At 41.6% G+C, this 20,460-nt stretch overlaps 1 protein-coding gene across 2 annotated transcripts in view; it reads right to left on the bottom strand.

The window, feature by feature from the left end:
- Positions 1-20,460, bottom strand: part of USP48 (ubiquitin specific peptidase 48) — a 98,500-nt gene that overhangs the window by 18,143 nt on the left and 59,897 nt on the right. For both annotated transcript variants that reach the window (XM_075551965.1, XM_075551955.1), the window contains exons 15-21: positions 19,248-19,319; positions 10,847-10,971; positions 10,575-10,697; positions 10,245-10,306; positions 9,803-9,913; positions 8,078-8,208; positions 7,665-7,771 (exon numbers count right to left, since the gene is read on the bottom strand). In XM_075551965.1, coding sequence (XP_075408080.1) covers positions 7,665-7,771; positions 8,078-8,208; positions 9,803-9,913; positions 10,245-10,306; positions 10,575-10,697; positions 10,847-10,971; positions 19,248-19,319 — 731 coding nt within the window. The remainder of the gene's footprint in view (positions 1-7,664; positions 7,772-8,077; positions 8,209-9,802; positions 9,914-10,244; positions 10,307-10,574; positions 10,698-10,846; positions 10,972-19,247; positions 19,320-20,460) is intronic.

Consider the following 20,460-nt stretch of genomic DNA (forward strand, 5'->3'; position numbering starts at 1 on the left):
ACACAAGGGAGGAGGGCAAGCTAACTCCACATAAACCTAAGGCCAAGAGGCAAAGGCAGAAGTCAGATACACTTCAACCCCATCCTCCTTGTACCCTGTTCCGACACCAACCATTTCTCCTATAGGAGGCACTCTTATTTCTCTGCTGGGTTTAATAGTTCCTTATGATGGCCACAGAACTCACAATTATGGGGGGTTATTAGGGAATTAACAGGTCACCAAAGTCAGGATCAGTTAACAGTAAATATATAGTCAATGGTCTAAATCTCTGTCCCCTTTCATTCTGCTTCTTTGGGCCAGGTGGCCCACCTGCTGCTCTACGTCACAGTCTGGCCGTCTCTGCTACACTGTCTCACGGCCCCCTTGCCGTGGCCTCTGGTTTCAGTGGGGCATGGCGTATGCTGCCTCTACCACTTCAATCTGTGTCCTGCTGGTAGCTTTTCTCCCTTGATAGTTCCAGAACTCTCTCTTCCTCATTCTGCGTTACCTCTTTGATATAGAGGTGTGGTTTTGGTCTATCAGCAGGCCATGCTCCCCGAGACTTGGTTCACATCCTCGAATAATGTGGAGACTCAGAATCTACCCCACCATAATCCAATCCATTAGTCTAACAGAGAACACCCTTCCCAAGGAGATTAGAGTCATAGGCACAGAGGCCAGAATTTATAATACATCACAAAAGGGATTATATGGCTAAAAGGCCCATCCACTTTAATGGACTACGTCTCACCATGGCACTCTCTCCTCTGCTGGGTTCAATAATCTGTTGCAGCTGTTACAGAGAACTCATAGGTCATACTGGGCTTTATTAAGGAAGCAAGATTACAATTCAGGATCCGAAGGCATAGAAGGAAGGACTGCCCCAAAGGCAGCATACTCCTCCTTTCTTTGGTCTTCAGCTTCTCTCAGCCACACAGGCCTCCTGTCTAGAAGCCTACTCCAGCCTGGCAAGTGTCAGCAGCTCTTTAGCTCCACTGATGGTCTGTGACATGGCACTCTGTCAGTAAGCCTTCTGCCCAAAGGCATTCATTTAGCTCTCGAGTTTGTGGATCTGCAAGCCCACTATAGCCGTCACATTCTGACAGCCTGAAAGCCCACCATACCAACTCTGGCCAGTCTCCTGGTTCTTTTGCCTCATGCCAAGATTGCTAGACTGTGCTGTGTGTGCCACTGTTTCGACTATCTCCATTGTTATGGCTGTCTCCTGGTCAAGCAAGTTATCAGTTCAAGCACCTTGGATCCAAAGGCTGTGCTCTGCATGGGCTCTTCTCCTAGTGGTGGCGACATCCCCTTTTCCACTTCTAGAGTTGGTTCCCTTAAGTCTAGCAGGATGGCAGCAAAGCTGACGAGTCACTTTGGCAGGATCTCATACATACATATTGTTTGTAGGTCACCCCCCCCCCAGGCATTAGTAGCAAGCTGTTCAATCCACATAGGGGCCAAAAGTCCTTTATCTACATAGTCCCACCCAATCATCTCACACTTAACAGGGTCCTATGAAGTAATTCTTGGTCCCACAGGGAGATAACTGATGAGCCACATGGTAATTCTATAACTAACTCATGGAGGAATTGACACTGTTTTCCATAGCATTAGCATTATTTTACAATCCGACCAGCAATAGTTAAGTGTTCAACATTTGATTTCCACTAATTGTCATCCTAGTGAGAGTGAAGTGGTACCTTACAGCGATTTTGATTTGCATTTCCCTAATAACAAAGGATCGTTGGAAAGCATTATAGTAAGACATGCAAAGACTTACAGAGTTAGAAACCCAAAAGGGAAGAACATGTTCAGTATTTCTCAAGCGGAAAGAACTAAACAAATTCAAGGATCAAATTGCAATATTGAAGGAGTCTGTAGGGGGAAAAATTGAACACAGGACGCATCAATGGAAGATAAAAGGAACAGAGTACTACTGTACCAAAAACAAGTGGTTGCCATTAAAGCATTTAAGGAGGTGATGTATAAGGAGGTAATATATGATCAACGGTAATAAAGGAATAAGTCCATGGTGCACTGAAGTCACGAGGGGAAAACAAGGTTCTAGGAACTGACAGAATATAAACTGAAATGTTTCTAAAACTTCTGCTGGAAATGCACATTCATCTATTCCACCCCCCAACCCCGCAAAACATGGATCACTAACTCAGGAATATCCTTACTTGTGTCCATTCCAAATGACTACGGAAATTTATAAAAACAATATTACTACATATTAAAGTAAACATTTGGTGAAAATATTTAAAAAACAGTTGTACCAGTACATCAATAGGGAACTGCTAAAATTTCAAAGGAGAGCCCGAAGAAGATGAGGCATAAAGCATATCATTGCTCACGTTAGCTGGCTCTCGCTGAAAGCAGACTGCTAGAAAGATGATTACCCCCATTGCTTATGTAAAGGAACTTGAATGCGTGAATCCTAACCAATTATGGGTATTACAAGGATTAGAAATGGCAGGACACTTCAGGTATCCATGGAAAAGAATGTGTACACGGACCACAAGGTAGTCATTTGAACAAAACAATGGGACTTAAAACTAGAAAGTGCCCAATGTATTCAATGAAGAGCAAATTACTTGAAAGTTGGACTCGATGAATAAGAAAATGGCATCTGGGCTGCAGGAAGACACACCGTGCTTCCTGAAAGCCAAGAGGACTCAGGTACTTCCTGATCAAATGCTTGAACATTCAGCTTCTCACTTGTAAACTAGACTTCGTGAAGAAGAAAGGCTGAATTATATGAAGAGAAATATCATGTCAGGATTGGAGTTAAGGCTTATTAACAACCTGATGTACACAGATGACCTAAGCTTGCTGGCTGAAGGTGAGGAGGACTTGAAGCACTTGCTGATGAAGATGAAGAATTGCAGCCTTCAGTGGGGATGACAACTCAATCAACACACGGGGCAGCAGCAGTGAAGAGATCAATCGAAGCATTGCGCTGGGTCAGTCTGCTGCACAAGGCTCTTTAGTGTTGAAAAGCAAGGTTACTTTGAGCACTAAGGTACCTGACCCAACCCATGGTATTTTCAATCGCCTCATATGTATGTTAAAGTTGGACACTGAATAAAGAAGACTGAAAAAAGAATTAATGCATTTGAATGGTGGTGCTGGCAAAAACTATGGAAATTACCACAGATTGTCAAAGGAACAAAGTGATCTGTCTTGGAAGAGGTACAGTCAGAATGCTCTTGGGAGGCAAGGAAGAGGTGGTTTCATCTCATCCACTTCGAACATGTCAGGATCAAGAGCAGTCACTGGAAAAGGACACTATGCTTGGTAATTTTCCATGGCTACATCTTCTGAAGTGGGGAGCCAACTCCTTCTTAGTTGTCTGTCCTGAGTCTGGAAGTTCTGCTGACATCTATTCAATCACTGTGGGTGACCCTGCTGGCATGTAAAATATCAGTGACATAGCTTCCAGCACACAGCAACGCACAGCCAGCACAGTGTGACAAGCAAGTGGTGATTTAGATGACAGTATAAATTAAAATGATTTTCATATTTTCTTTTCACATGGCAAGTTGTCATACAGAAGATACTCAATTAATTTTCATGTGCTCACCTTGAACCTTGCCATTTTGTTGACTTCACTTTTTCTCACTAGTAGCTTTCCTATGACATCTTTGAAGTTTCTACATATACACAGCATCATGTTACCTCAAAAGGAGGTGGGTTTACATCTTCCTTCCCTATTTGAATAGCTTTTGGCTTTTCGATTCTCTTTTGTTGTGCAACCTGCTCTGAGGACTTCCAGTAAAACATGTGGTATCAGCAGCCAGGATGGCATCCTTCTCTTCATCTGGACCTGAAGTGAAAACCTCTCCACCTCTCGTTTGTAACAGTTTTACTAGCATTTTATCCACCCGTCATGCAATTCAATAATTCAACCAGATCAAGAAGAGTTGTTCAACTGTCTTCATATTCAATTTCAGAACATTTCTTCCTTATAGTGACTGTTATTCATGTAATTTTTTTCTAATTGTGGCAAAATGTGCACAACAAATCTCCAATTCCACAACTTCTACACGTATAATTCGTGTAACTGGTCAGACTCTTCGTGCTGTGCAGCCACGATCACGGCTCTTTTCGAAGTACGCTACGACCACTGGCATAAACTAAGCGCCCCTCCACAACAGCTCTGTGCCAGCATTTCTTAGTGATTTTCAAAAGAATATTTTCAATTCCACTTACTGGGAAACTCAACAGAAAACAATAAAAAACAAAATTAAATGGTAAGACTAAAAATAATATAAAGATAAAAATACAAGTAATGAGTAAGAAAGAAAAGACCACCATCAATATTTAAAAGTTGGGGGAAGAAATTTTTGTCACGGACAAATGAGAACTACTTATGCCTAGAACAAATTCAGGTCGGGTCAAGAGGGAGATCAACTGACCAAGTATGAAATTCAATCCAGCATAATCAGGTCGACAGTGATCTCTGTCTGATAGCAAAATGAGTCCCTGGCCTGTGGCTCGAGTATGGATCTGCCAAGAGCTTAATGCCTCTCTTTAGTGAGTACGGTCTTGTTAACGTGTCAGTATTTTAACCTGATAACTTAGTCTTTTATTTAATGTATGTACATAAGAGGTTTCTGAAGAATTATTGAACATTTAAAAATAGGTGTAGTTTTTCAGAAAGTTTAAAGATGTACTGTAGCTTTCTAACACTCTACCAAACTTTTAGTTTGTCAAACTTGTTCAGATGGCAGAATGCCACAAGGACAATGATCAAGAATTGAGAATATTCATTTGAAAATCACTAAATACTGCCACAGAATTCTATAAGTAATAAAACTGCAAATAATTGGAGGTTATTATATACTAGTATGTATGTGCAACCAAATACAAAGAAAACTCCAGAAGGAAAAACAGACCCGTCACACTCAGTAACTTATTTTCTCTGCAAATTAGGAAGCGGAAGTGCTAGGTGCTAGTTCAATTTCTAGGGCAGAATCCTAGATCCCTGGTGCATGAATTGAAAGTCAGTCTTTTAAAGCAACGTGTTGGGCAACCACTGTCAAAGAAACTGTATTCTATTTTGTCTTTAATTCTTTAAAAAGCTGGCATTAATTAGTAAGACATCCAGATATCTGGGTTAGAATCTAAGAGCCAAAATACAATAAAAATGTTCCAAATCCAATCTGTGGCAACTCCTAATGTTCTTCTTTCAAAAACATGTCACAATATGTCTAAATCACCTGCCTTTGCAGATCGACTGCAAAAACTTCTAAACCAGCCTTCCTTGGTCCTGTCATACGCGTGACAATGCTAAGCATTGGTCAGCATATCCTGAGAGCAAACTTCAGAGCAGGTCATGCCCGTGCTTGGAAACTCATTGGAACTTCCATCAGCACTTAGTATAAAACATCACATGCTTGGAATGGTGTCCACAGAGTACAGCCACTTAACTCATATCATTAACCTTCCTTAGAATGAACTCTCCACTAGTGCTGTCCACGAACCACATGTGGTTACCTACATTTAAAGGAAGAACACATAAAAACGCAGTTCCTCAGTCGCTCCAAAGCCATCTGGAGTTAGGGGCTTCCAGAGCATACAACACAGATTCAGAGCATCCCACCATGCTGAAAGTTCTCCTGCCCAGGACTGGCATTTCCTCTGCTACTGGAGCATGTTGGGGCTTCCTTGAGGACTTAAGTTCCCTTTGCCTGGAGCTTTTTTCCTGGCTCTTTAAAAGGCCAGAAATTTGACAGTCAAAACTCGGGGTAAAACTAATCTTCTGCCGTAGTGAAATGAGGTTCTTTATTATGGCCTTTTGTGTTGTTTCTTTGGAGAAAAGTTTGCGAGATGTCTCCTCCCCCGCCCCCAAATTCTGGAGGAGCTACCATAGCCCTCCTTTGCTACCTGCTACCCCAAAGGGGCTGTTACTTTTGCCAGATTGGTTTGCAAGAGCATGTTGCAAACTACCTGGTCTGATCCATTTTTTAAGGCTCTGGACTGCAGTGTGCCCTGTGGTAGGTGTGCCCCTTGCAGGGATTGGTTGTGGTGATGTGATATTTCTTAATAAGCTCTTCGATCCATGCCTCTGCAACTCCTCTCAAATGATTGGGTAGGACCATGTAGACAGGGTGTATGAAGCACTAGAAGTAAGAACTGGTCCATTTTATTTGCTATTCCCACAACATGGCAATAAGGATGCGCAGCTCAGAAGATAGAAGGAGGTAACACCACAAATGGAGAAAGTGGCAACAGAAGCCGTGACATGGCGACCATGGGACAGAGTAACAAGTCACTGCTGCTGGCTCAGCAGAGGGTGTGCTGAGGACCATTGAACGTCCCTACTAATACACCTCCAGGACCACGAGTACTGTCTATCAGCTTTGCGTAGTCATTGCAAGGGATTATCAGATCCACATGAGAAAAGTAGAGTGGTGTGGGAGGAGTGGTTGGTGTCAGGCTGCGGTAAAAAGAAGGATGGCAGGTGAAGGCATGTCTGAGCTCTGCCTTGTGGTGAGAGGTTGGTATAGAGCTGGATTCTCCTCCCTCTGTGGCCAGAGAAGATCAGATAAGGCCTGTTTTCTCACTGGTGGAGAAACTATGCAAATGCGGCATCTTTAGCCTACAGTACAAATAAAGTATCCATGACCTACTGATAGAGGACTATGAGTTAAATAGTTCACAGCTTTATGGGTGGCCTATGCCTTAAAAGTGATGAGGAATCCACGTGGTTCCTTGGCACAGAAAGAATCAGGAAGCAAGAAGCAGCTGGGGCGGGGGGTGGCGCACAGTGGCACATACCTCCTAAAAGAGCAGTAACAAAGGTCAAAAGTTGTGACAGTGAAGACATCACGAGGTGCAGAAGAGACCCAGTGACGGCGTCGGTGGCAAAGAGGAGCCGAGAAGGAGAGAATGAGGGGGGGGCCTGTGTGGTCAAGAGGAGTTTCGAGAGTTGCACGACATTGGTTCCTGATTATGAGTTGCAGCATCTTGATTGTGATTTTATCCAGTTCCTTATAAACCACTTCAGTCTAAGCGTGGTCTGAGTTCTATGTGGCCAATACCATGCCTTATCAAGTCCAGCAAGGAATCTGAAGGTGCTGTGGAGGTGGCTGGCGTGGGGCTTGGGAAAATGGTTGGAGAGTGGAGGTAATGGCTGACCCTCCATCTCATAGATATTAGTTTTGGGCTGACGGCTGAGTCTCTTAATTTACCTTGAAGTTAGAAGGGTTCAGTCGATGCTACTGTTACTATCCCCCATCAACTCTCATCCTCCAGGCGGCCCTTCATTTACCCCCATCTAACCCCGCAGCCTGCCCTCCATCTTTTTTCTGCTTGATTTCTTTAAAAAGTATCATTCCCAGGTGATACAATTCTGTGAATCTGGTGGAGTCTTCTGGATTGTCTTCATCATGCGCACATGTTCCTGTTTGGATTCATCACTGTACTTCTAGCAGCAAAATCATTCCTGGCACACAGCGAACAGTCAATAAATATTTGCATAGGAAATAACTCACTAGATCCACATATATAATCACACAACTATTCATTTACCCTTCTTGTCCGATTTCAATGCTGATGCCAAATAGCTCTGAGGAAACAAAAACACTGTCCTCAGCAGTTCTCAGGGAAAACACAACAGCTCGCCAAAAAGCAATCTCAATTATTGCCCTCGTGGCCACAAGGGGGAGCAGTACCTTTTTATTGTCCACAACCTTATGTACGTAGACGGTGGCTTGTGTGTATTCCCGCAGGTCCCTCTGCTGCTGGCACAGCAAGCCTTCTCTGCATTCTGGACAGAGCTCTAAGAGAAGCAAAACGCCAACAAGACATATCAAAGTTACAAGTGAGTGTTCACTTAAATATCAATAACATTGCCTAGTAATTGTTGTATTCCATTGCATGCAAACAAGGAAGTTAGTTTACTGTTCACAAATCAGTATGTAAGTAACGAGATGAACAGTTTGCAGTTCCTATTTGAGGAAGATATGTTTATACTACGAACACATGTTCTTTCACTGTAAACGCAGAATAGAACATTCATGCCACCCTTCTTTCTCCGTAGTGTCAACTTTTAATTACCGAAATCATAAACAATGCGAAAACTTACGAGGATCGGAAGTATACTGTGTTTCTGAAGAGGTTACATCACCCACTTCACTTCTTGTGATTTTAATGACATGATCCACGACAAAGAGCTTTTGTATTGTTTGCCACTCGCTGGGCCATATGAGAGCTATACTGTGCAAAAAAACACAACATGCCTAAGACACATCGCAATTACAAAAACAAGTGTCATTCAGTAGCCTCCTGAACCAAAGTCCACTAGTACCTAACACGATAGAGAAAGAACGGACGTTTTTCATACCGTGGGAGGCGGTAACGGCAGTGAACAAAATAGACTAGAATTACGCCAGTGAATTCCAAAAACATTACGTTACATAAATTAAGTTAGCTGCAGAATAGTAACACAGTATGAGTCTGTTTCCCTAAAAGCGAAGGTGTATAAAACAGCACTATGTGGTTGTGTAGCTCTCACATTCAGGACGGAGAGCAGTTGCTTTAGAGGAAATAAAGGGGGGGGGGCTGTGTGTGAAAGGAAGAAGGAGGAGCACTGCAGCGCCTCAAGTGCTTCCGAATCGTTTGCCTACTTTGCTGGATGCCTGGAATTTACAACAAGCAACGGGAAGCTTTGAGGGAGGGATTAAAAAGGGTAGGGGAAAAATACCTAGGAGAACACATGTATTGATGTTTACCTACATGAAAGGGGGCCGAGCATCGATATGTAATAATACACTGTTAGACTGAGAAACCCTGGCGTCAGAGAGGTCAGGCACGAAGCTAATAACAAGGTTGTTGGCTCGGAGAAAAGGTGGCAGCAGCCTGGCACTGTTCCAGTGACACAGCCTTGGAAGCCCCACAGGGTAGTTCTACTGTAAAGCTGCAATTAGTCGGAATCGACTTGTTGGCATTGAATGTTTGGTAAACGCTAGCATAAACCCAAAATCCACTTCCCACGATGGGATTCTGAAGGACTGATGCTACAAGAACAGAGTAGAACTTCTGAGTGTCCAAGGCCTCGTGTCTTTACAGAAGCAGACTGCCACATCTTTCTTCCCTGGAGCCACTGGTGGGTACAAACCACTGATCTTCTGGTTAGCAGCCAGTATTTTTACCAACCACTAGTCCGTCATAGGGGAATTTTATTTATTTATTTGTCTGAATTTTCTTTCCAGAGTTTACTGGCAATGTCAGAAGCATCCCACGTTTTATATGGTTATTTTCAAACCATTTAAGAGGACAAAACTGGAACACAAGGAGTGAAATTCATAGATGAGCTCTTTGGGAAGCATTTAGGGAGTGGAATAAATTTTTGGGGGGGGCCTAAGAATTCCAGTTGACCAGCTCCTCAATGGCTGTACTCTTAACCACTTCCTGGTCCTTTACTTTCTGAAGCTTGGCAGCTACAGAGAGAGCAACCACAGTGTAGACCACGTAGGTTATGTGAGTCTGGCGGAGAGTTTGGCGCGTCACTGTGCTATCAGCAGCTTAGAAAGGAGGCACAGCACCCATTTCCAGGTGGGGTTTTGAAGAAGCACAGAGTGGGGTAATCTTAGGAAGCCTCTGGCTATTATGGGTAAGGAAACCCCTAAAAAAAACCCCCACAAGTGTCCACTCTGGTAGTATATATAAAAGGAGAAGAAGGAAAAAAGCCCTCAACCCAGAAAAGAACGAGATTCTCAAAGCAGTTGGATTTAGATCAGAAGGGAAATTCCCTAAATACACTTCATTCACCATTATAAACACAAAGATCTCACGAAGAGAGGAAACTCACAGTTTAGAATCTTCTTTGGTCATGGAAGCAAATGTAAACATGAGGCCCCCGTGGGGACACAGAAGAGCGCTGTTTCCCACCGACGACACTGGCGTACATCTCGTGGGCTTTCTACTCAGGTGAGACAAGGAGGATAAGTACACCTCACTACTGTATGCCCAAAGTGACGGTCTTCAACAATTATTTAAAACTACGCAAGGGGGCTTCAAAAGTCTGTGGAAGAACATTGCATTTCCCCCCTAAACTTTTGAGGCCCCCTCATATGTAAAGGGGTATCAGCAATTAAGTGTGTTTATGAGATTATTCATGTAATTTAATAGTGAAGACAGCTGTCGATGTATGCCATTAAAAGTAACTACAAAGAGATCACTCACAGAATCCATGATTTTTAAATTACAGGACAGCTAATAACAAAAAGGAAATAGAAAAGTTTGGTTTCTACCTAACAAATTTCCGCCATTCTTCTACAAAGAAGTGCGACACAACGTAGAGGACGTCCGTGCCCTGGAACACAAAACCACACGCTTCCGTTAAACCCACCGCCCGCTGGGCCCGCGTGCCCGAGGCCAATGCTGTTGTCATAAACTGCCGTTTTCTTTATCCAGGCTTATGAACAAAACTACAGCTCTCTACCAAGAAACAGCTCGGGAAGAGTGAATCTTCCCATTAGGTAACTGAACAATGGAGAGCTGTTCTGAAGCAGTTCTTCAGGAGGCTGGCAAAGGCCTTCTCAAGGTAGGAAAGCTTCTTCCCTTTGTGGGAGTCACTGTACCTCGGGCCAGTTACTGAGACAAGGTCTGTTTTTGTCCTGGAATAAATTTGGGAGAGAAGTCTTTTGTTCGTTTGCAATCATCTTATGCAAGGCTTCGTTTTCCTCCCCTTCTCGTTCTAAAATCTGAAAGAGAATGAAGCCAATCAACCCTTTCCTGCTGACAGCACAGTCCTGTTAAAAGCTCAAGCTCAGGCTTCTGGGAAGTTAGTGGGAGGGGGAGGGGCTGTCACAAGGGAGCGCTGCACTTTCCACAGGTGTCAACAGCTCAGTACCTTGCACTGCGAACAGCATTCTTTGTAACTTGGAAACTCAGGTGCCTTTGGGAAGTATTGCTGCAATTTACTCCATGCCTCTAAAGAAACAAGTCGTCTTTCATTTTCCGATATGCACAATTCCCCTGATTAAGGAAGAAAAAAAAAAGACCAAAACACATACACATATCAAAATTGGTTGGGGGAAAGGGGATGCTATGGGGGGAAGGATCGATATACAGCCCCCACATCCAACTTCCCATTCCTTACACTGAAGTAAATAAAATCAGGATGTACCCTTCTTTTTGTACTTTATAAATGAGTTTGACTCCTAGGGAGTCACTCAATGGCCACTACTCACTTTATTTCTTCCCAAAACTTAAATTTCATTTAATTTTGTAGCTAGCCACTAACCTCGATTTTGTGTCCCTGATGTAGATCTATGGCAAGAAAGGCTGGGTGTGGCAGTTACTGATGTGCACTGCTGAATGAACGTGACTATCTACAAAGGCCCTGCACAACAGAGCATGGCTACCCGAGAGTTCCCTAGAACATGGCTACTAGGCAATGAACAAATCTGCCTTGAAATGAGTACAGCCAAATGCTCCTTGGAAGCGAAGATGGCAAGACTTTGTCTTGAGTATTTGGGGCATGCTCTTAGGATAGAAGTAGATGATCTGGGAAAAGGAGAGACCGACCCAGACTGCAATACTGAACTCAAACCTAGGAACCATGGTGAGGATGGCACAGAATCACTGTGCACAGGGTCACTTTGAGTCAGCCCCAATTCGGCAGTACCTAAGCACTCCCCTCCTTCAGAAACAGATCGCCACTAGAGCTCCATGTGAGGAGAGTATCTTGCACATTCTTTTCCCAGCTGAGTAAGACAACAGTGAAAAGGGGCTTCCAGAGAGGCAGGCCTGAGGCATGGCCAGGGGTTACTGTTGTTAGGTACCATCCAATTGGCTCCAATCCGACCCATAGCGACCCAGTGCACAACAGAATGACACTGCCTACTTCTGTCCCATCCTCACAATTGTCTCCATGTATGCAGCCACTGTGTCAGTCCATCTCGTGGAGGGTCTTCCTCTTTTTCACTGCCCTTGTACTTTATAACGTGAAGTCCTTCTCCACGGACTAGTCTTTCCTGACAGTATGTCCAAAGTATGTAAGGCAAAGTCTTGCTATCCTTGCCTCTAGGGAGCTTATTCTGGCCTTACTTTTTCCAACACAGACTGGTTTGTCCTTTTAGCAGTTCCTGGTGCTCTCAATAGTCTTCTCCGGGACTGTCAGTCTCACAGAGCTCCATCAACCCCACATGGCTCAGGTGCTATAATTTCCGGCAGATCCATCTCTATTTAACTGTTACTTTACCAAAACCATTCTCACTTGAAATGGCAGTTTGAAGATTGTGTTCATCCCTCACAGGCCCATTCTTCCACATTATCAACTTAAAGTGACATAATGCAGCAATCTAGTACTCAATCTGAAAATTCTACTCAAGTTCAACTTATCTGCCAATACCATAATCATAACTCAAATCGCTTCGAACATTCCAGAAGGGAATGAGAATGGTAATATTAATCACCATTCTCCTTACAGAAATGCCCAGGTCAGAGCAATCTACAATCCAAACGGACACCAGCTCTAAATGACTGGGCCTTTCTCACGACTCCACACTGATAGTGTGTTTACACATTTGATTCCATGAGTCATTTCCATCTGACAGATTAGTGGACTAACTATGAGCATAAGGGTTACCTTGAAAATCCGTTTCCACAGCCAGGCATGTATTTCTGCCCGATATCATAGGTGTCTGCAGCTTTAAGAGTGATGAACTAGGGACTTTCTAATGAAGTATTACTCTTTGTTTTATGGTTTTGTTTAATAAACAGACTGACACTCATATTAAATAATAGGGCCAAGTTCATTACAGGTAGAAAATAACAAGCTGGGATGTGAGCTCTGGTATGTCTTAAGCAAAGCACATCATTTCTAATGGCTCAAAATGTCTCTTCTTATCTTCAAACCTTCATCTCTAATTGGGCTTTGAATAATACTAGGAAAGATTGCTTTAATAAACGTCTAACTAGAATATAGGTCACAATGTAAAGATTTACTCTCTTTCTAAATAGAAAATTCACTTTCCTCTGGAGCAAAACTTACTCCTAGCATGTCTATTCTGAGACATAATCAGGAAATTAATTTTTAATGGTTAATTGGCTCATCAAAGCTGAATTTAGCATATGTTTAAGATGAAATACAATGCAGTCATAAAAATGATTAAGGTTCTGGCATGGCTTTGTGAATGAGTGAGTGCTATTGGAAAATTTATCCTACCACCAACCCGCCACAGTTGATGTCTGAGTGGTGTCGAATCACTTGAGTTGATATGCATAGGCCAAGAATTTGTGCAATTCCTATACACACATAATTTCCTCTTCTCAGCAGTGTGCTAAATTTTATACCAATGGGTAAATTAATGACACTATCAATAGAATTACCTTATGGATGATTAATAATGTTCTCTATCATAAAATGATAATGAGGTCTCTAAGGTTAACCATATACAAACTGTAGATTTATGGATGGATTTTGGACTTGCACTTAATTCTAACCCCAATATAAGAACAATTAGTTCTTAAGACATAGTCCTGCTTGGTATTCAGGCTCACAAAGATAGCACTGAAGATACGGGCGCTTTGTCCAGGTGTGGTAAAGAAACTAAATAGTACCTGTTTTTTTTTTTTCAAGTGAATAGCATCTGAGGTTTCAAAGCTTGTTCTCTAACAAGCAGCCATCTAAATGAGGTGTGCTTTAAATCCACATGAAAGAAGCATGCCATTTATGTAATACAAGGATTTTAGTAATAAAATCCCAAAGTGAAGGAGGGAATGGTATCCGAGCTTAAACTGTGAACACCTGGTTTGAAGTAGGGCTATAGATGACAGTATAAGCCTAAAATTCACTTACAGCGTACATAGTTGAGGGATATAAGTAGCCTTACTATTAAGACAATAAACGCAATTACGACAGAAGCAGTTAAATTAAAATGTCGTGTGATCTCCCTTGACACATTCCAAAGGCTCATTTAAAAAAAAAAAAAAGAGGAAAAATGCATTAGACCTTCAGTGAACTTCTGACCACAGAATAGGGTATGAACAGCCTTACTCTCAGAGTGCAGTGAAAAGTTGGTTGCAGAAGATATCCATGACTTGATTTTATTATTTTTTTTCCCTCCTTTGGAACGCTTACATTTTATACACTCTAACCAATAGTTACACATTAAAAAAAATAGTTATACAAGTATATAGGGATGAAATGGAGCCCTGGTGGCATAGTGGTTACAGAGTTGGGCTAAAACCACAGGGTGGGCTACTAATCGCAAGGCCAGCAGTTTGCAACCACCAGATGCTCCTCCAGAGAAAGATGAGGCTTTCTACTCCTATAAAGAGTTTACAGCTTACGAGACCCATAAGAACAGTTCTGTTCTGTCCTACAGGGTTGCTATGCATCAGCATCAACTTAATGGTTGTTAGTTGGGTTTTTTTTCCCATAAATCATTTTATTTGGGGCTCTTACAGCTCTTATAGCAATCCATACATCAGTTGTATCAAGCATATTTGTACTTATGTTGCCATCATCATTTTCAAAACATTTTCTTTCTACTTGAGCCCTTGGTATCAGCTCTTTTTTTCCCTCCTTCCCCCACTTTCCGAACCCTTGATAAATTATAAATTATTATTGTTTTCATATCTTACACTGTCCACTGTCTCCCTTCACTCATTTTCCTGCTGTTCATCCCCTTGGGGTGCGGTGGTAGTAATACATGATCATTGCAACCAGTTCCCCCTTTCACCCCACCTTCCTCCTACCCTCATGGTGTCACTGCTCCCATTACTGTTCCTGGGGGGTTTATCTGTCCTAGATTCTATTATCAAAGGCTCTTATCTAAATAAATGTACATGCTCTAGTCTAGCTGGATTTGCAAGGTAGAACTGGGGTCATAATAGTGGGGGGGGGAGCAGGAAGTATTAAAGAAACAGAGGAAGTAAAATAATAATAATTTATAAAACTATCAAGGGTTCATGGGGGAAGGGGGTACGGAGAGGAGGTAAAATGAGGAGCTGATTGATACCAAGGGCTTAAGTAGGAAGCAAATGTTTTGAGAATGATGAGGGAAACAAATGTACAAAAGTTCTCGACACAATGGATATATGGATGGATTGTGGTATGAGTTGTACAAGCCCCCAATAAAATGATTTTTTTTTAAAAAGGACTAGAGGAATGTTGTATGTTTTCATCAGTTATATTGCACCCTGGCTGGCTCATCCCTTCCTTATGAACTTTCTATGAGGGGATGTTCAACTGTCTACAGGAGGGCTTTGGGTCTCCACTCCAACTCCCCTATTCACATCGATATGACTATTCTGTGTCTTCTGATGCCTGATCCCATTGCCACCTTGTGATCACGCTGGCTAGTGTGCTTCTTTAATGTGGTCTTTGTTGCTTCCCTGCTAGATGGCCACTTGTGTAACTTCAAGCCTTTAAGACCCAAGATGCTCTATCTTCTAATAGTTGGGCACCATCAGCTTTCTTCACCACAATACTTATGCACCCATTTTGTCTCCAGCGATTATGTTGGGAAGGTGAGCAACACAGAATGTCAGGTTACTGGATCATGACTTGATATTAAAAGAACTCTATGGCACTTAAAATTTTAAATGGTTTCATTTTAAAACTTTCTACTTCTAAGGTTCCTTCCTATGTAGTATGACCCCATCTGACACAGAAAGAATAAAGGAAACAATATTTTATTATTACTTAATACATAAGTTTACACAAGATTCCACAGAAGACTATGGATGTGTTGCCTCTTGTTCTGATGTGGAAATATTTTAACTTCACAGCTGGGCTTTTGTTGGATATGTTTTACTCTCATGAGTCGTTAAGAACAACCTGAACACAAGGTTCTTTATGTCTTAGCCATGTTTCTAAATTCAGTTTCATGTCAGAACTTAATATATTCTAATACTGTCTATAATCTCATAATATTTAACTTTTACTTGTGATATATGGAATCTTAAAAAGACATTTACTCTGCAACAATATTACTTCTTAAATTTGAAAAGAAAAAGTCAATCAACTCAATTCACCCACTGAGAGACAGCCCTCGATACAAGATCAAACCAGTCAAGAGAGATTTAATTCACTGGACACCTAGCAGGATATATTATTACATAGGAACAACATCAAGGCAGATGAGTGCGAAATTCCACTACGTTGGGGGCAAACTTCCCACTAGTTTAAAAGGAAAGGTGGGGTGGGGTGAAAAACCTGCAAAGAACAGCTTTAGACGTTAAGGATGACACACTGAAAGGCACATTAAACCTTTCCAAACTGCTGTAGAAAAACAGTGTCCGAAAGACAATCCAATTCCTAAGCACAACTATCGATCAAGTGTAGCAGCGACCCTGAGCAAATGACTTTTACTCGGTGCCTCACTTAATTACCCACCAGCAGACTAGAGGTGACAATATTACTGGCCTTACCAGAATGGTGTAGCGTAATAAGTTCATGTCTGAAACATTTTGAAAATTGGCAGGCACCCAGTGTCCTTGGTCATCACCACCATTACTGTATGTATGGATACTACTATAACCAATGCTAGATTAAGACATCAGGTTTGGTAAACCGACACCAATAAAAGCGAGGGACACCCTCCATAAAGTGGAATAACACAACAACCACAACAATGGACACAAACATATCAACCAGGGAAACCTGGGAAAGCCAGAATCCGTCTGTGTGAGGTAGAAACTTATCAGGAAAGGAAAACTAAGATATTTTCGACCAACACAGTGACAGATAAGTGGTGAAGACTTCACCCTGTTAGAGGCGGAAAACTTGCAGAAAACCCAATCCGTCCTATCCAGTTACAGCTCTCAGGGGTTTCACTGTGCTATCATGAAGATGACACAGGACCAGTTAAATTTTGCTGCTATACACAAAGCCATCATAGTGACACCTACCAACGTCTATCAACATATCTCTAAAAACAGGTGCTAACATTAACATCATGGGTGAAATGGTTCCTATGGAAGGTTGGATGCTCTGCCCCAGAATAACCTGACGCTTTGGGCACAGTGCTCTGACAGACAATGTACACAAATACAGAAACCCATTTTTTAAAAGTCACCAAATTGCTAGTATGTAATCAAATGCCAATGAGTTGCAGATCAAACTAGAGGTCAAAAAAATAGTGCTTGTATATATGGTTTCTCATAGGCCACGGAGAGCAGCATAATCCTGAAATCATATCAACGCTGTCACGTTTCCTGGTCAAAGCTGCCACTGTTGACGTGACAAGAGAAGACGGGAGTGCGAAGGGAAGAGCGGAAGTCAATGAGCTAAGGAGTAAGATGGCAATCGACATTCTCTCACTGCGCTACCAAGCTGGCAGAAAAAGCAAGAATCTTCTCAAAATGGAGAGGTATAGGTCCTATTTTTTACTGCCTATGGTGCTAAAATAAAAGAGCTGATGTGAACGCATCATTGGAGAAACTAACCTGCTTCTGGCTACGCACTTCTCCTTTCCAATTTACTTACTCCCATTGTCTACCACTAAGAAGGTTGTGTAAGGGGAGACAAACGGAGAGGTTGCATGATGATTGGCTTGGGATCCACAACCCAGATGACCCCTCTCCACCAGCTCTGTGGCTTGTAAACCAACGACGCCGCTCATCTCACAGGCTCAGGAGCAGTAAGGAACGCCCACCAAAGATACCACTCTGAGCAACAACTATTATCCCTGCTGTGATCAAGGACCCAGACAGGCAATAGAAACATGTTAGCATCTACAGGACTAAGTGGGAGACACCAGCCATTGGTTAAAAAAACAAAACAAATTAAGAACTAGACAACATATATTATATAAAGTCATATGCATTTTGGGTCTAACTCTGATGTATTTTGTCATTGTGGGCAGCCTTGAATGTTCATGTTGAGTTTTTCTATTTCTCGCTGTCCGAAACCGAGGATTGAGAAATCTGTGGAGAGGACGACTAGAATAAGGGTAGCCTGAAAGGAGGGTAAAAAGAGGAGCTCACATCAAGGAATTAAAGAAAGAGAACGACAATGGTACCAATGTGCAATACTGCTGAACGTGACTGAAATGGAATGATTTCTGGATTCGCTCCTAATAAAAGAGTTTGGGAGGGTAAAATACAAAATATACCATTAAAAAAACAAAACAACAACAAAAACCAAAGGAGAACCTACATAAATTCTAATATTAGCAATATATTAGCTAAAACTAATATTGTTAAACGCTGATATTCTAATTTCCCTAGATTCAATATTTCTAAGGATAGATGTAAGGAAGAAATGGAAAAAATACAGTAAAAAGCCAGGAGCAGACTTTCAGAGTGTTATGAAAATCATGACTCATATAGAAGAGTCTGTTGCATGAGAGGGGCTTCAAAATGTTAATGGAAAATGGAATAAAAAATAATGAATTTAGGGAGGGGGAGGGGGAAGGAGGGGGAAAGTGAGGAGCTAATACCAAGGGCTCAAGTAGAAGGCAAATGTTTTGAGAATGACGAGGGCAACAAATGTACAAATGTGCTTGACACACATGGGTGGATGTATGGCTTGTGATAAGAGTTGTATGAGCCACCAATAAAATGCTTTAAAAAAAGAAGATAACGAATTTTTTTCCATTAACTTGTTGAAGCCTCCCTCAAACATAAACCAACTAGGTAGGACTTTATAAGAATTTGGGATTTATTGCCCCAGGTACATAAGTAGAGAGTTAAGAATTCAATAAATTAGATTAAAAGACATACAAAGCTCTACTCCAAATACTCAAATTAGAAAAAGACAAATCAAGGGGGAATAACTGAAATTCTGTTTCTCATATCCAGAATGGCCCTCAATTTGACAAGTCATAAAGAGTTTAGTTTTCAAGAGTTACCTCAGAGAATGGGAAGTTTGAATTTGCTGTTATAGCACGGTGAGAAGAAAACACAAAGCCTGACAACAGGCAGAAGAAGCTGACAGCTGAAAAAATGTTAGGAAACATTCAAACAAGAACCGTTCAGAAAACCAGCTGTTCCACCATGGCTGCTCTAGACCAGCGGTTCTCAACCTGAAGGCCGCGACCCCTGTGGGGGATGAAGGACCCTTTCACAGGGGTAGCCCAATTCATAACAGTAGCAAAATTATAGTTATGAAGTAGCAACAAAAATAATGTGATGGTTGGAGGGGGGAGGGGGCCTCCACAACATGCCAAAATGTATTTAAGGGGTGCGGCAGTAGGAAGGTTGAGAACCACTGGCTTAGACCCTAACAGAGAATGGGAATGTTCAGTGAAACATTGATGTGCAAAACTGAAGCAAACAAGTACCTATATCTAGCTTACCATGTGGACACAGAATATCTTCATTAAAATTTAATTCTTCTTCCTCTTCTTTTCTCTCTTCTTTTGATTCTTCTAATAAAAAACAGAAAGATGATAATGTGCTGGTCAGAATAACAAGAACACACAATTCTGAACGATGAAACTTGAACAGCATTGTGCAAACCACCCAAGTGATCCTGACACTGTTCTGAAAAGAGGTCACATTTCCTCTGCATTTAAAAGGGGGTACAAGACCCCTCAATTACAGCTTTATTGTTTTAAAGAATCAGGTTATGCAAGAAAATGTGCCTCTTTTAATTTGGGAAAAAAACTCAGTTACATATCAATCTATTAATTCTAGTCATAAGCCAAATTAATCATTTATATGCCATGTCATTTCCACCTACCTACTTCTTTGATGGGTTGAACAGAAAGCTTAGAGGCTAATGAAATAAGAATTTAATCTTTAAGGTCAAACAAAATATATTAAGTCTACTTTTCCTAGACACATTTCTCCTCCAGTAATTACGTTACCTCCTTGTCTCCACAGTGTCACTGGCCAAGTGTACATGCACACAGACAATAAAGCTGTAAGCATTACCATACAAAATAAAAATAAAAACACTAATAATCTTAAAAATTGACTAGAAAAATGGGCAGAAGACTGACATGACCAGATAACTACTCTTCCATACACACAAATAACTTCTCAAATATGTGAAGATGATCAATATCAATTATAATTTTGAAAACATAAACTTTAACACTGGTGAAGTCAATTTGCATCTATCAGACCAGTACAGACTGCTGGTAACACTGATGCAATCATTATTTCGACAACACGCAGAACCAACCATCTTAACACACTTTTGAGGGAAATTCATCACAGTGATGAATGCATGTGCAACTGCACATGAACATAAATCTCTGCTTTGCAATTTCTAGGAATTTATCTTTTAGAAAAATAATCTTTGAGTGGACTGCTTGCCCGGAGTTTCAAGGGTAGGGGTGTGTCCCTGACCAGGACAGCGAGCTGTGGGCCAGGACGGATGGCCTCCTCCCAATAAAGCCTCATGCCCCCCCCCAAATAATAATAATCATCTTTAAAATGTGAAGTTTCTCTGTGCTTATGTAGTAATGATAAAAAGCTAAATTATAATACAATAAATTATGAAATGTGGCCATTAAATGTAAAGAATCATATGTTTTGACAGGAGAAAGCTCCACAGCTATG

The sequence above is a fragment of the Tenrec ecaudatus genome, chromosome 1 (genome assembly GCF_050624435.1).
Source record: "Tenrec ecaudatus isolate mTenEca1 chromosome 1, mTenEca1.hap1, whole genome shotgun sequence".
Lineage (NCBI taxonomy): Eukaryota > Metazoa > Chordata > Mammalia > Afrosoricida > Tenrecidae > Tenrec > Tenrec ecaudatus.